Genomic DNA, 16,985 nt, shown 5'->3' with positions numbered 1-16,985 from the left:
CATACTTCGTCTCCCTCATAACTTTACTAAGACAACTAAGCCTAGGTCAATTTTTAAGTGCTTTAGATGCTGTCCTTCAAACTAAGAATCTGCATTACTTTCTGTCCTCCCTCCTAAGGCCTGTAAGTTTACAGCCTATATACAGTATTGTACTAAACCAATGTCTTAGTCCACAGCTTTGATATTTAGACCAGTACGACCTTTGCTATTGTTCTTGCCTTTTTTTGCTTGGTACACAAGCATTTTACTGTGTCGGCAGGGGCCCATCAGGGCCTCCAGCCCAGGGACCCCAGCCCTGGTCACACGGGAGAATATAGAACATAGAACATAGAAATCTATGGCACATTACAAGCCTTTCAGTCCACAATGTTGTGCCGGCCATGTAATCTATCCTAGAAACTGCCTAGAATTTCCTACCGCATAGCCCTCTATATTTCTAAGCTCCATGTACCTACCTGATAGGCTCTTAAAAGACCCTATTGTATCTGCCTCCACCACCACCAGCAGTGCATTCCACACACCTACCACTCTCTGTGTGAAAAACTTACCCCTGACATCCCCTCGGTACCTATTTCCAGGCACCTTAAAACTATGCCCCTCGTGTTAGCCATTTCAGCCCTGGGAAAAAGCCTCTGACTATCCACACAATCAATGCCTCTCATTATCTTGTACACCTCTAATCAGGTCACCTCTCATCCTCCATCGCTCCAAGAAGAAAAGGCCAAGTTCACTCAACCTATTCTCATAAGGTACGCCCTCCAATTCAGGCAACATCCTTGTATGTCTCCTTTGCACTCTCTCTATAGTACCCACGTAATTGGGCGGCCCAGGCCTGATGGGTCAGAACGACCGGTTACTGTGCTGTATCTCTAAAGTATAATAAAAATGGTTGTTAACACAATGACTCACTTTATGTACACGTGATAAATGGGTTGGCACAGTGGCGTAGTGGCTAACACAATGTTTTACTGTAACAGTGATCCCGGTTCAGTTCCCGTCACTGCCTGTATCTTCTCCCTGTGACCACGTGGGTTTTCTCTGGGTGCTCCAGTTTCCTCCCTCAGTCCAAAGACATACTGTTTGGTAAGTTAATTGGTCGTTGTGAATTGTCCCGTGGTTAGGCTAGGGTTAAAATCGAAAGTGAGGGGGGGTGCGGTGTTGCTGGGCAGCACGGCTCGAAGGGCTGGAAGGGCATATTCCATCCTGTATGTCAATAAATAAATAAATCTAAATCTGAATGACGCTGTGTCCCGCTTTCTGATTACAAAGTCATGTGAATTTTGTGGTGACTAAAACTCCAGGGCCTTCCCATAGTGTTAAGGCCAGGAGTATACACATCTCTTTAACCTCTGATGTAAAAATCCATCTGTGCATTGGGATTAAGCACCAATGAAATCCACACAAATGGGACAATGGTGGATTTTGCAGCAATCTGTCCAAATTAATTCATTGATAGGGGAGCTATTGGCTGTGTTTAGCAGGTAACAGTGAGCAGTTTTAGCTGTTGTTCACACTAGAATTGCTTCCTTTCAGGATCAATGCTCTATTGAAATCTGCACACAGCTTCATGGAAATCAACATTGCACTTCCCAAAGACATCAATAGCAAAGAACGTGCGGTCAATATCAATTGTATTTCCCCCAGGTCCTAAAGCCCACCTCCATCAGCTACTTGCAACATTTAACCCTTTGCACTCCTAACATTGTAGTCAGATACACAAGTATCTGGAAAACCTGGCAACCCAAAGCAACACACACAAAATACTGGAGGAACTCAGCAAGTCAGGCAGTATCTATGGAAATAAACAGTTGACATTTCAGGCTGAGACTCTTCACCAGGACTGAGAAGGAAGCCCCCCTGAATAAAAAGTTGTGGGGAGGGGAAAGAGGCTAGCTGGAAGGTGATAGGTGAAGCCAGGTGGGTGGGAAAGGTCAAAGGCCAGAAAAGAATGAATCTTGTTTCTATAGATGCTGCCTGGCTTGCAGATTTCCTCCAACACTTAGTGTGTGTTGTAGTCAGAATTATCTCCATTGTCTGTATTTACCATTAGCTATTATTGGCAACTTCTGATTGTCACTTCATCCACCCACCAATCCTCAAATCAGTGGAAATCGCTGGGCAGTCATTCTATCAACCAAGCTTGCTAACAATTTTGTACTCATGCACGTAACTTAATTGTGACGATTCTCCACTCGCATCTTTCATTGGTAAATGTTACTGTAGTTCGAGCTCGAGCTGCATGCATTCAAACGGAAACAGAGAGGATTCTGCTCAACAGTGGTACTGCTTGTGTCTATGTACAACTGCATATTGATTAAATAAAATCATGCAGGCGGGAGATGGCTTTAACCGGTGTACTCACGTTGCAGCGAGAGGGAGAGAGAGAGAGAGGGAACAATGGGCATGCATAGACAGCAGCACATGCACAGACAACAGATCAATATGTAGTGCTAAGGTCATTGCTCTAAAAGAAATAGATCCATACCCATACATTACACTACTGGTAACTCTCCTGACACCCCATTACATCATGTGAAGACGAGCTTGGGAATAATGGCGTAGTGTCCCCGAGTTGCCATCACTGTCTAACTGACCACCGCAGATCTAAACAGTGTCATGCACTATCTGGGGAAGAGTTCAGCTTGCAGCTTGGGTTGAAGAGTAGCTTCCTTCACGGAAGAGGATAAGGGGCTGGCTGGGTAGAGCATCTGTTGGCTCTGCCACCAACGCCCTGTCCTCCTGAACCATTCCCATGCAGCCGACTTCTGCCGGCTCCCCTTGCGGGCATCCACCTTCATATGCCCGGCGGGGAGGTCTGAGCTTTTACCCTGGCTCTCCAGTCTGACCAGAGAGCTGATCATTAATCTCTGTTCACGAAACATGCCCTTTTTCCCCTTTTAGGAGCAGGTACAGTACATCTGGCCCACTAACGTGAGGGTTGATTGTTATAGGCAGGGCGAGGCTGGTGAGAGACCATACCAAGATTGGGGGGGGCCATCTGACAGCCATCAAGGTGACTCTCCCCATGTCAAGTCCCACTCCAGAGTAGATAAACTAAACAGCGATGGGTGGTGGGGGGGAGGGGGAAGGTGAATCTGACACTGTTCCACGACCTCATTTGCTCTCTCAGGTGAGGTGGACAAAAATAATCCCACACCCTGCATTCAACTAACTAAGCTGATCACCCTTCCATTTCTGGGAACTTAATGTTCACAGTTACAACAAATTCTAATGCTTCATTGCTCATGAGCTATTCTTGGCAATATCCCGAGGTGACGAAACATGTTATGTAACTGCTAGTTATATTATGATACGTGTTTGTTTTTCAGAGAACATTCCAGCACAGTACAGGTCCTTCGGCCCACAATGTTGTGCCAACCTTCTAACCTTGTCTAAGATCAATCTAAACCTTCCCTCCAACATGGCCTTCCATTTCTCTATCATCTGTGCACCTATCTGAGGCTCTCTCAAATGCCCCTAATATATCTGACTCTACCACCACTCCTGGCAGGGTGTTCCACACACCCGCCATTCTCTGTGTAAAAAAAACTTAGCTCCGACATCCCCCCTTATACTTCGCTCCAATCACATTTAAATTACGGCCCCTTGTATTAACCATTTCCACCCTGGGAAAAAGTCTCCAGCTGTCCCTTGATCTCTGCCTCTTGTCTTGTAATCCTATCATTTCCCCCCAGATCCGCGCAGTTTAAAATAAAGTCCTCTCCTCGAAAATGAGAACCAACACGCAGAGTTTGTATGAATACACATTTTATTTTGAAAAAGACGAACATACAGGCAATCATCTCTTATTCTGGCTTTTAAGCATCTCTACCTCGATGATCAACAACAGAGCTAAAAAATAAATAGCTTTAGAAGGGAAATTATACATGGGAGTCTTGGAAAGCAGAAGGCAACTCCAAAATTTTTCAAATGATTTAAGTAACCTACAAAATGGAATTACATTAACATGCCATTGAGATTATTTCCCACCTCTTCATTATTTTTATTACAAAAACACTCGAGTCTCTAATCTACTACAAAAAAACAGTTAAAGTTGTAGATGTAATTTCATTTAAAATATTCGGCTTTAGAAAAAATTTTTCCATTTTCAAAACCGGTGAACGTGGACACTGACATAGAAACAGTTTGCACCTGATATTGTTTGCACTTAGCAAAAGATAACAACTTCCATGAGGGAGCATGTGAGGGAGAGAAGAAAGTGAAAAGAATGACTGAAAGAGAGAAATTTTAAAAAGAAACAAACCTCTTTAATTTCTAACATTACTGTGTTATATATTAGTAGCTTTAACTATTCACATCTTTGAATGCGGGCACTTTCTTATTGCACATGCCTTACTTAGTTCATTAAAACATTTTAAAATGGGCATTTCTCAACAATCAGCCACGGCCAAACAGAAATATAAACTAGGCCGAACCCTTCCTGTGCACTGAATGTCACTCCTTATGTTCCAAAATAACACTGGGATGAAAATAAAGGTCTCTCTTACCCTCTCCCTCAGAATGTTTCTTTTGCTCTTTGAAATGGATGCCTGAAAACTTCCCATGTTAATCTATCAAAGTTATATAATGGAGAAAAGTCAGAACAACCAGAGACAGCCCTGAACCCACATCAGCAGTCCCCAAAGTCAGTGGACTACACTCTTGTGAATCTTGCTGACCACGTGGCGGTCAGAGGCTGAGATTGTATTTATGCACACAGTTGTTCCCCATGGACTACATTTTGACAAAGCAAAATGGGAAGAGCGATCACTTGTATTTCACTTGCTTGTTAAATAGACTGAGTAAATGGACGATGCTTTCCGACAGGTGGAGAGTCCGCTGCGTCTACAACCCACCCACCTGCACTCTCACTGACCAGCATGGAATTATAAGTAGCTGCTCTTAAAACATTGAATTGATACTGAAAGCTGGCTTATGTTTGATCACCTGAGAAGCCAACTTTCAACAGCAAGGTGATTCTTCCTTCTAACAAACAAACAGACAAACATGTCCGGCACCACCCAAACCCAGCCTGGAGTTGAACCCCTTTGCATTATCGACCATCACTTGAAAGAATTGTATCCTTCCCCCTTAATAGATATTGTTATGGTGCCCTTGATCTCTTCACACATCCATAAAACAGGTCTGTGGACAAAGTTAAAAGTTGCCTGGAGGAAAATATTTCCTTCTAAATCCAAACCTGTCTTCAGACTGCTTCCTCCAGTTCTCCATGGATTGGACCTGTTTTCGGAGTGACCCTTCAGAGTGGAAATACAGATCAGACTGAGTATGTTCTCACAACCTTTTGGTCTGGCATTCTCTCAAATGCCCCAAAATGTGAGCACGGGTGGTGAAATAATGGCAAATCAAAATGAGACATACATTTTCTTCTTTTGTTTAAAAAAAAGCCACACGGTGGAGGTATTCTTTGTCTCCCTGAAGTGGGCAGACTCACTGTTCGAGTACCATGCCATCTTTTGCACACACCCAGTAGCAAGGTTCGTAGTGCACAGAGAAATCCCAAATCTACCTCAGAAAATTTTGGTTCTCGAGCAATTTGTTTGTATCACAATGTACACTTATAAAAAGGAAAGCTTTTAATGTTAAAGGAAGTGAATTGGTCCCTTTCCTCCTGGCCAAGACTCAAGCTATTATCTTCTGAGGGATCTCCACAGAAGCTCGGATGAAGATTGAATTGTCCCTGATATAATTCCTCTTCTTGATCTCCTCGTGGGAAATGAACTTGGGGTACCCGAAGCCAAGGCTGCTCTCATCCATGGAGTTCCTGGAGTTTAGAGGTTTCTGGAAGTTCTTCCAGTTGGGGTCAGGGGTGAAGGTTTCAGTGATGTGTTGCGGTTTTGACAGGGATGGGTCACTCTGGTCCATAATGGAGAAGGTCACCTTGTAGGAGAAGGGCCACTCCAGCAGGTTGTCGTACTCGCCCGGGAGGACGCGGATATAGACTGATAAGTGGGTCCCCTCCCCACTTCCGTTGCCATTGAGGAACGCTGACACTTGCAGCTTGTAGCCGTAGCGATGGGTGTAAAACGGGGGGCTGAAAAACTCATAGTTGTTCCTCAGTTTGGCCTCTTGCAGCTTGCGCATGTAGTCGGCTATTTTCCAGATCAGGACACCATCGCTGCCAACTGAGAGCTCCTCCACCTCCCGTCGCAACTCCAGGATATCTTGGCGCTGACGACTGACCAAACTGCACATGATATTCAGGTGTACTTTCATGCTTTCATCGATGTGTCTGCTCATCGCAATCTTGTGGCACTAGGAGGAAAACACACAAAGGCTAATTAGTTTTCAATCCCAGGCATGAAAGCTTCAATCTTTAAGAAGCATGTCCCTAGGCTTCTACGTGATGAGAGTTTCAAAAGATGAGGACGGGATCTCATTGAAACCTTCTAAATACTAAAAGACTTGAATAGAGTGAATGTGGAGAGGGTATTCCGTGTGGGCAGGTGGCCAAGTGGTTAAGGCATTGGACTAGCGATCTGAAGGTTGTGAGTTCGATCCTCAGCCGAGCCAGCACATTGTGTCCTTGAGAAAGGCACTTAACCGCACAGTGCTCTGTGACGACACTGGTGCCAAGCTGTATTGGCCCTTTCCCTTCCCTTGGACAACATCAGTGTCGTGGAGAGAGGAGACTTGCAGCATGGGCAACTGCCGGTCTTCCATACAACTTTGCCCAGGTCTGCGCCCTGGAGAGTGAAGACTTTCCAGGTGCAGATCCATGGTCTCGCAAGACTAACGGATTCCATTAATAGGAGAGTCTAGGATCCAAGGGCACAGCCTCAGAATAAAGAGACATCCCTTTAAAACTGTGATGAGGAGGAATTTCTTCAGCCAGAGAATCAGAATTAATATATCCATCATATGTTGTGAAATTTCTTAAATATAAACAAAAAATGAATTACAGTATGTATATTAAATAGTTAAATTAAAAATAGTGCAAAGATAGAAATTTTTAAAAAGTGAGGTAGTATCCATGGGTTCAATGGCCATTTAGAAATCAGATGGCAGAGGGGAAGAAGCTGTTACTGAATTGTTGTGTGCCTTTAGGCTTCTGTCCCTTTCTTCATCACAGTAAAAGTGAGAAGAGGGCATGTCCTGGGTGGTGGGGTTCCTTAATAATGGATGCCACCTTTCTGAGGCACTGTTCCTTAAAGATGTCTTGGACACAACAGAGGCTAGTACCCATGATGGAGCAGACTAATTTTGGGCAGTGGAGGCCAAGACACTAGGTGTATTTAAGTAGGGGGTGATAGGTTCTGAATTGGTAAGGGGGGGTAAGAATGGGTTTGAAATAAAATCAGCCACAAATGAATGGTGGAGCTGATTTGATGTTTTGACTCTCATATACCTAACAGTCTTACTTTAACTGTAATTTGCAAGAAATGTTCGTCACACAAAAAAGTCTTTCGTGTACAAAGTGCCAGTGCTTTGATTAAAAATACTGTCAACTTGAACATTGTTCAGTGTTAGAATTCACAGGTAAGTCCGGGCAGTGAGCGATGGGGCCGCTGTACTGTAGAGTAGAAGGACAGGAGACATCCGTTTTCTGCAGTCTGCTGGACATAGGGCAGGTGAGACAGCAGGACAACTGACATGCATGTTGTAATGTGTCATTTTGTTCTTCGCTCACCGCCCCATCAATTTTGAACTGTACTTTACGAGGGTAAGTTATCAAATTTTCCTTTGTGTGAACTTTGACAAACCCATTACACACTCCGTTGAGTACATACCCTCTACAGTTGAGCTGCACTCACAGAATGTCCAAATAATCTATGGCTTCAGAGGGAATATCTTGCCTGTGTCATAGCCCAAAGTCAGAGTAACATTATACAAAAGCGAGTGCCCCTGTGACAAAATGTATGCAGAAAGGTGTAATTTTTTAAGAGAAAGGGAAAAATTACTACAACATTTGGGCTGAAGTTATCTTCGGAATGGTGGTGGGAGAGGGGGAGGGTTCAAAGTCACACCTCAGTTGAGGGTGAGTGTAGTGATGATGAAGCCAGGAACAGCAGCGGAGTCTGATGCAGATGGGAAGCTCCTATTCAAAGCACTGAGGCCCACAAAATGGACATGGGTGATATTACTCACCCCAGCTCATCTTCCCAGGAGACCACTGAACGCAGTCCAGGCTAGAGGAACACCTACTGGAGGTTAAGAGGCTGCATGTATAGATCAGTTCTCTGCAAAGGGGATGTTGGTAACAGACTTACAGCCAGGGAAATCCATCAACTAAGCTCATTACACCCTTGTTTCTGGTGACTTTTTAACCCAGGGATACGCACGCCCACAAAGTCTGCCCACGGCTCCACTTGAAGCTTTGTCAGAATGACACCAGAAGAGTGGGAACATACTAGCAAGGCTGGTCTGGGTATTGCATGGGAATTGGAGCTCCCAGAGGGCGGACTAGAGTTCGGGGGTTTTGGAGAGTGGATGGGGCAGTGTGGTTGGGGGGGGTGGGGGTGGATATCAATGCTGAACTGAGCTGGGGAATCTGAAGTGTGCTTAGTTGTTATATGTTGCCAGTCAAGCTGCCATTTACTTCCATACAGGTTGCTGTATTCACAGAAGAGTCATTACCAGTGGCCTTAGTGCTACCCCCACCTTTTAGTGGGAGCTCTCTCCCTCTCTTCCTCATAGTTAACGAGAATTTACTGTACATATTGCCAGTGCGCTGGGAAAATGTTGTCGGTTCAGAGGCACAGGACACAGCATCAGCAGTGAAACTGCACAGAATCAAGCCTCTGAGCCTTACAGTAGCAAAAATCTCTTTCCAATCCACCCTTGGTAATGGCCGTACCAGACAATTACAAGGCTGCGCATCTGAACCCAATCCAGCCATGTGGTGGTGCCTTCTCAATGAGAAGAGAGGAGTACAGGAGGGGTACAGTGGAGGAATTAGGATGGGGGAAAACGGCATGAAAGTCAGGGTTGGGGTTAACAAACGGAGAAACAAAACTGTGCTGTCACATTTAATGCTGTGCAACTTAACAGCAGGCAAGGAAGCCGGGCCTTTTTTTGAAAATGTGGGGAATTGGACCACTTTAGTGTACTTTCGTTAATTGAAACTAACTCCGCTCATCTCCATTTAATTATAGCAGAGTCTTTTCTTCTTCCAAAAAAACACATTGGTCTAAATGCAGAAGCTACATGCAGATCACCAAAGGAAAGGACTGAACTGTGCTTGGTGACACAGGTGGGAAGGGAGGTTCAGCTATATAGCGAGGCCATACATACATTCCCCATGGTGAGGGAAACCTGGCATCACAGTGTCTGAAGGCCTACAAGTGAAGGGCAGGGCGGGAATCTTACCCTGTGTTTGCAGCCTGCATCCTTGAAGGGACAGAGAACCATGGCTGTGTTGCAGTTGTCCTTCAGGTGATGTGCAAGGTCCTCCCGGGCGATATTTGCCATTCCACATTGGTTGGGGCAGGCCACTGGGTATCGTGGGCACTGATATTGGTGATTCTGTTGGACAATTCAAACCGCGGTTACTTTCCTCTCCGTTGATCCATGTGACACTGAAACGCATCCAGAGCAAGCGACCTGGCCTCACGCCATTCTCCTCATTGCTGACTACAACACAGAGTATCCAAACAGGACAGCGTACCTCCTCGTCCCTCTGACAATGGCCTCTCTATCCTGAGGCCCATCACACTCTACATTGTTATGGCACTCCCCTCTACTACCCTCTGTTCCTCACCCCCATCATACAGATGTTCATTCCCTCAAATTGGGTACAGAGAGGCCATCGCAGCCTCACTTCTCCAAGTCACAGGCACAGCCTCAGAATGAGGGGAGCCCCTTAAGACCTGAGCTGAAGAGTATTTCTTTACACAGAAGTGGTATATCTGTGGAATCTGTGTCACAGAGGGACTTGGCAGATATTACTAATATAGACCATAAGACATTGGAGCAGAATGAGGCCATTCCGCCCATCAATTCTACTCCGCCATTCCACCATGGCGGATTTATTAACCCTCTCAACCCCTTTCTCCTGCCTTCTTCCCATAACCTTTGACACCCTTCCTAATTAAGAACCTATCATCCTCAGCTTTAAATATACCCGATGAATTGGCTTCCACAACCACTTATGGCAATGAATTCCAAAAAGCAAATGCAATGTTAGCATTCATTCCTTGGTTGGTAAGGGAGCTAAGGATTGTAGAAGAAGGGAATATGAGGTTGGAGAAAAAATAAGCCATAATTGAATGGTGGAACAGACTCGATGGGCTGAATGGCCTAATTATTCTCATACATCTTATGTTTCTAGTTTTATGGTCAACCTGTATGTCTATTTATTCAGCACGAGAGGAAATCCTGGCACTTGCCCCTCATCCCATGTCTCAAGCAAAGCCCCAAAATGGCTGTGATTCAGACCAAGGGGATGTCCATCCCCGGAGCTAAACTTGTGCATCCTGCTTTCCAAAATGGCATCTGCACTGCACCCCGGGCCCTGATGGACCTGGGCCACGTTGCAGAGCAGCCTCTCATTTCCGCCAGGCACCCATTAAGAGGTGCCACACGCCACAAAAGGCATTAAACAAATTGATGGAAATTCTCTGGCTCCCGTTGTAACCTAGGTCACCAAAATCTAAGCGGCAACCCTTGACCCAGCAGGAAACGAACCTGTATGGTGTCAAACACGAACTCCTTGCCGCAGAACTTGCAGGGCTGTGTGCGTTTCGGACAGTCCGTAAGGCAATGTTGTGAGAGCAAACGCCGCATCATTCTGGCCCCACATTTGTTTTCACAGTACACGCTCTCCTGAGGGCAAATCCCCTGGTGATTCTGTGAAACAAAGGCAAATACAACTTCATGAGTACAAAGAGCATATTAAACCAGACAATAGCTTGGATTCCAGCATGGACAAACTCAAGGCCTAGAAGTAAAATTAGATTAGCTTTATTTGTCACATGTACAAGAAAACATACTGTGAAATGGATTGTTTGCATCAAATCTAATCAGTCCTGGCCAACAAGTGTCGCCATGTTTCGGTTGCAAGTATAGCATGCCCACAATTCACTAACTCTAAAGCCTGATTTATACTTCTGCGTCAATGTGACGTCGTAAGTACTGTGTCGCCGCAAACCCGACGCAAAGCCGACGCGGATCCCAACACCAGAGCCTGCATTGCTGAGATGTGCTCCTCTTCCAAAACGTAACCACGCGTCGCAGCAACGCAGAATGCAACAGCTGTGATTGGTCGGCTTGGTAGCATCGCATTTCATCCTACGCTGCAATAGCTTCCCATTGGGCGACTGAAGGGCAAGGAAGGAACTCTGGCTGCAATGCTTTCCATAAAGCTTTACAGACCTCCTAAATTATGGAGGACACATTTCGCTTTTACGAGAAAAGACGCTCGCTTCTTGTTTACTCCGAGAAAGACTACCATGACCATGAAGCCTTGCATGGTCAGGTGAGTGTGCGCATGCGTGACGTGCGCGAATTGCAGAGCGACGCAGACACACCAACGCACAAGTATAAATGCTCACAACGCGCATAAGTCACTTGTGTAGGTTACGGCGTCGAGTTAACGCAGAAGTATAAATCAGGCTTAAGTGTATGTCTTTGGAATGTCGGAGGAAACCGGAGCTTCCTGAGGAAACCCACGCGGTCACGGGGAGGACATACAAATTCCATACAGGCTGCAACGGGAATTGAACCTTGGTGATCCTTACGGGGAAGGTATTCCCACAGTACTGTTGGAGAGGAAGCTCCAGGATTTAGCGTCATTAAGAATGAATAGCTATGACCCCTTCCCGCATTACAGCAGCGTTCTATTCCCGTGAACTATCGGTAATCCAGAGAGTGCACTGATCAGAAACATCGCTGCAAACCAACTTCACGCACAGCAGAAGACTCCTGCAGCACCCCTCTCTCCCTAATAGCAGGCAGATCCATCGTTTCAGTCTCTCAAACACTCATTCGTATCAAGGGAGTTGCAAGTACCGTAAGTCAGGCGGTAAGCTAGGGACAGCCTATATATATTTCTACGGTAGGTCAAGGTGATAATGTGACTGGAAGTGGATGTAAGGGACTGAGGCTCCCATGGGCCTGCTGTCTTTATCATTCCTGGGCTGGAGCAGCCTGAGTGAGAAACTGCTGTGGATTTTGCCACTGGTGCACAGTGCAGCCAGGATGTGCCAGCAACAGAGCAGACGAATAGTCAAGCCCAGAATCAGAGTCACCAACGTATGTCATGAAACTTGTTGTTTTGCAGCAGTGCAGTACAATACATGAAATATACTATAAATTTAAAAAGAAAAAAACACACACACACACACATACACATATACATACATACATTTATTTATTTATCTATCTATTTATTCATTCATTCATTCCTCTCTACACCTTGTGGTGCATTGCACAGCAACCTTGCTGTTCTTTAGCATTTTGTCTGTTTCTTCATATATAAAAAATAAATATGTTATAAATAATATATATATTGTAAATAAAAAGAGAGCAAAAATAGTGAGGAAGTGTTCATTGCCTGTTCAGAAATCTGATGCCGGAGGGGAAGAAAAACCCTGCTTGGTGTTGAACCTCTAGAGTGTTATTGGAACCGCATTCATCCAGGTACACGGAGAGTATTCCATCTCTCTCGTTCCTGACCGAACGGGGCACTGACACGTTCTATCGTTTTACAGTCGTTGCCCATAAGTCTTCAGCATAAAAGGTCTGTTTTAAGGCCAGCAAATTAAATAACCATCTCTTCTGGACAGAGCCAAACAGATTAATATCACGCCTGGCTGCACACTAATGCTATCTCATTTATTCTACTGCATTGCACATTCAGCAGCATTACTACCAGCAGAAACACTGGTAGGAGCACATATGTGCAAGTACTGAAATGGAAAATCCCCTTTCAAGTATAACATTTAAAAGCAGAGGTTTTAAGTGACCCAAGAAGCAGAAAATCAGGTTTAATTTGTTCTCAGCTGCACAGAGGAGGGCAGGAGCCACATCAATGAGTTCTCTTCACTTAGCTTCTCCATGCTCACTGAGTGAGGTCTGGAGGCATCTGGCCCACACCAGTACTGAGTGCATCTTTAGCACAGGTTACGAGCAAGTGCTCAGGTTCGGCACCATGGGAACACCAGACTACATCTGGGCTGTGTTTACAAAAGCATAATCCATAAACTCACGGCACAGTCAAGTGGAAAAGGCAGTTAAGGATACCAAGCACTACCCTGCCCTGTCAGATAACCAGTCAGACTGTGAGAGGCAACAAAGGTTAAATAGTTCAAAGGAAGAATGGCAGCCTTTGAATAAAAGCACTGGGCTTCAGGAAAAATAGCTAGCGATTTTTCTGGATGCCTTGAGAGTGATTGGAACATTTGGCCTTCTGTTGTTTGGCCCCACTGGCTCTGTTGTGGATTGATCATTACAGCTCAGGGCATTTAACTAAACTCATGCGGCCCCTTTCATCGGAATGGAACAGTAATCCAGATCCTCTCTCAGCCAACAACTGTAATGTACAAAATAGCCATATTCACCACACACACCTACATAAATGCTAGAGTCACTGGGTGATTTCTCAAGCACTTGCTATCAGTCACATGTGACAGGCAAGTTGGGAAGCCAGTTGTGGTACCTTTCACTTCTCACCAACACCACCTTCGACACAAAAGCACACCAAGTTCTTGGTTAGTGTGTGGCTATAATTAAATATACATACATGATCTCTTATTAACCTGAGCAACACTAGTGTCATGAGAGCGTAATATTAGCGTAACAATATTACTGTACCAAGCAACAGAATTTCAATTCCACTACTACCTGTAAGGAGTTTGTACATTGTCTCTATGACTATGTAGTGCTCCATTTCCCCCCTACATACCAAAGACGTACGGGTTTTGTAGGTTAATTGTTCACATTCGGTGGGTCGGGTTTGTCAGCCTGTATTTCTAAATAGAAACAGAATCTCCTGCCATTATTATTTAATGTAACCACATCTGTAACCTGCCAGCAATTTTCTGTCAGTGGTGGGCTCACCTCGTAACCTTCTCCGGTGAAGTCGTTGCCGCAGTATTCGCACTTGACGCGACGCTTTGGGCAATCTTGTTGCAAGTGTTCCGCCAGGTCCCTGCGGCTCAGTTTGACGGTACAGCGGTTTGGGCACGGTATCACATTGAACGGGCACGTGGCAAGGTGGGGCTGTGGGGTCAGAAAACAAGATCAGGAGACGGCCAAAACTAAAGTCCCTCAGACTCACTCCCCAGCCAGCACTTCTGAGAAATTGTAGGCAGGGCATTGAGATTAGTCCTAAGGGTGATTATAACCAACAGGCAGGCAATATTCCTAATTAAATTCAAAGTAGATTTTTTTTATCAAGGTACATCAGTGTCACCATATACAACCCTGAGATTTGTTTTCTTGTGGGCATTTACAAGAAAATAAAATGAGGCTCCATCGGTCAGAAATGACCACAAATATTGCATCCTAGCTGCCTAGATACGCAAACCTGGGCAGTACGATATGGAGAGGCAGCTGTTGCCCATGTAGCAAGCTCCCCATCTCCATGCATTTGATGAACCCAAATGATCGGCAGAGACCGATACAGTTTGGTACCAGAAGTAGCACAGGAGTTGCCAGTCAGCATTGAACTCAATGGAGCCCTTACGGACTCCAGGTCTGGAGTTTCCCCTCAGGGTTTACCCCTGAAGCCCTCCCCCTGAGTGGGTACAGCCGCAAGTCAGCGGAGGTTTGAGATCAGAGTTTTCCTTCTCCTGGATGAGCTGCTAACCACGGCCAACAAGCCCCATCTGCCCAAATACAAGAAACTAAAGAAATACAATAGAATTTATGAAAAACTATACATAAAGACTGGCAAATCACCAATGTGCAAAAAGAAGATATATAGATGGATGAATGAATGTAGTTATGATGAATACTGACATGAGATGTAAAGTCTTTGAAAGTGAATCTGGAGGTTACGTAGTCAGTTCAGAGTTGTGGTCAGTGAAATCATCCACGCCTGATGGTTGTAGAATAATAACTGGTGGTGTGGCACTTAAGGCTCCTGACTGTAAGAGGAGAGAGCATGGCCTGGATGGTGGGGGTCCTTGATAATGGATGCTGCTTTCTTGTGGCAGCACTCCCTGTAGATGTGCTCAATGGTGGGGAGGGTTTAGCCTGTGATGGACTGGGCTATATCCACCACTTTCTGTGGAATTTTCTCTTCCCGGGCATTCCTAATGAAGAATCCCAGGGTTAGCTGTGATGTGTCATTAGCAATGAATAGCCTATAAACGCTTCCCCTCACAGCTCTTGGCCAGTGTGGTATACAATGCCCAGCATCAGGGACCCATAACCCAGCAGAGAAGGAAGGAGAACATATTGATGCTTTGGGTCCCGTTATTGAGGACACAAGAACAATAGTCTGAAATCAGAACTACCAATAGCTGCAGGTGCCCTAGGCAAAACCCAATTTGGCCAACCTTGCTCTGGTCCTTACTGGATTGTCTTTGACACAGAACGCCAGCATCAAGTCTAATAACAAGGACCAGCCACATTGCCAATGGAACTGCTGTTTCACATCCCAGTGACCAGGATCAACCCTGACCTCTGGTGACATTTGCGTGGTGTGTTCTCTCAGCAGCCATACGCGTTTCCTCCAGGTAGTCTGGTCCTCACCCACATGCTGAAGATGTGCAGGCTGGTCTATTCACTGATCACAGTAAGTTGCCCTTAGTGTGTGTAGGTGTGTGACAGAATCTGGGGAGAGTTGATGGGAATGTGTGGAAGAATTAAACGGGGCTGGTGTAAAATGGGAAACACAAGAGATTCTGCGGATGCAGGAATTTCAAAACAACACACACAAAATGCTGGAGGAATGTCTTGATGAAGGGTTACAGCATGAAATCTCCACTGTTTGTTCACCTCCACTGATGTTGGCTGACTTGTTGAGTACCTCCAGAAGTTTGTGTGTGTTGGTATAAAAGCGTGCTTGATCATCAGCACAGGTACGATGGGCTGAAGGGCCTGATTTTGTGCTGTGTGACTCAACAGCTCCTTGGCCACTGCTGCAGAAAGTAAACAGAGGTTGGACTGCAGAAAAGATCTAAATCAAAGCGTATTGATGGGGTGGGGTCCAAACATCCTCTGAACTAACTTGCTGTTGCTTTGATTTTCCATAATCTCAGGAAAAGGAAGATCAGAGTCACGTTGTGTTACAGACTCATATCTCTCAGCCATTGACGCTTTTCTCTGAACTGGGTAAGTTTTCATCGTCCAGCACTAATAACATCTGAAGCACCCAGTAATAGTTCCAACATCTTTTCCAACTGTGATGCAGTTCAGTGGTGCCCACTTTTCAATGGTCGGCTGTGAGACAGCTGAAGAGTTTACCTGAAGCTGTTTAATCTGTCCTGTCCACCTGCAGCCTTCCTCACTGTGGATACAGCGAATGACCAGCGATAGAATCTGAGCTTCCAACTCTGGATCGGGGTAGATCTGAAAGGAACAACAGGAAACTTTATCCTCAGTGAAAAAAATTATCTCCTCATGGCTCATTGAAAGGCTCGATTATTTATGCGACCAAAGGAAACCAGACCCAGAGAGGGAAAAAATGCACGTAACGAAGCAATACCTCAATAAATTCTTACCCTCGGCAATTATGCTCTATAATGAGTCAACCCATAGCTGGAAAAGTGATGACCCCCCTCGCCCCCGCCGCCCCCCCCCCCGTTAGGTTGTTTGAGGTAACTTACTTTATTTATTCTTTCTAATTCACTTCTAATATTTACTGTCTATCTGTGCACTTGTAAAGCAATTGTCCCCACCCCCCCCACTCAACATGCTGAGAGGGTGGAGGTGGTGGGGGGGGCGTGTAAAATGTAGTATGGGTGCACATAATATATCCAATTTAGAGAACGTAGAACTTTACAGCAACAGTAAAGGCACTTCAGCCCGTGATATCGTACTAATCTTATAACCTATTTTAAGATCAATCTAACACT

At 45.2% G+C, this 16,985-nt stretch overlaps 1 protein-coding gene across 1 annotated transcript in view; it reads right to left on the bottom strand.

Moving 5' to 3' along the window:
- Window positions 1-3,751: 3,751 nt before the first annotated feature.
- LOC140187893 (TNF receptor-associated factor 4-like) overlaps window positions 3,752-16,985 on the bottom strand; it is a 122,907-nt gene continuing 109,673 nt past the window's right edge. Inside the window, exons 3-7 of the mRNA XM_072243725.1 lie at window positions 16,375-16,479; window positions 14,020-14,181; window positions 10,648-10,809; window positions 9,331-9,486; window positions 3,752-6,276 (exon numbers count right to left, since the gene is read on the bottom strand). Of these exons, the coding sequence (XP_072099826.1) occupies window positions 5,644-6,276; window positions 9,331-9,486; window positions 10,648-10,809; window positions 14,020-14,181; window positions 16,375-16,479 (1,218 nt within the window). The 3' untranslated portion in view covers window positions 3,752-5,643. The remainder of the gene's footprint in view (window positions 6,277-9,330; window positions 9,487-10,647; window positions 10,810-14,019; window positions 14,182-16,374; window positions 16,480-16,985) is intronic.

Source organism: Mobula birostris, chromosome 25 (genome assembly GCF_030028105.1).
Source record: "Mobula birostris isolate sMobBir1 chromosome 25, sMobBir1.hap1, whole genome shotgun sequence".
In the NCBI taxonomy this organism is placed as follows: domain Eukaryota; kingdom Metazoa; phylum Chordata; class Chondrichthyes; order Myliobatiformes; family Myliobatidae; genus Mobula; species Mobula birostris.
Note: the sequence above shows the minus strand (reverse complement) of the source record. Positions and strands in the feature narration are given on the sequence as shown.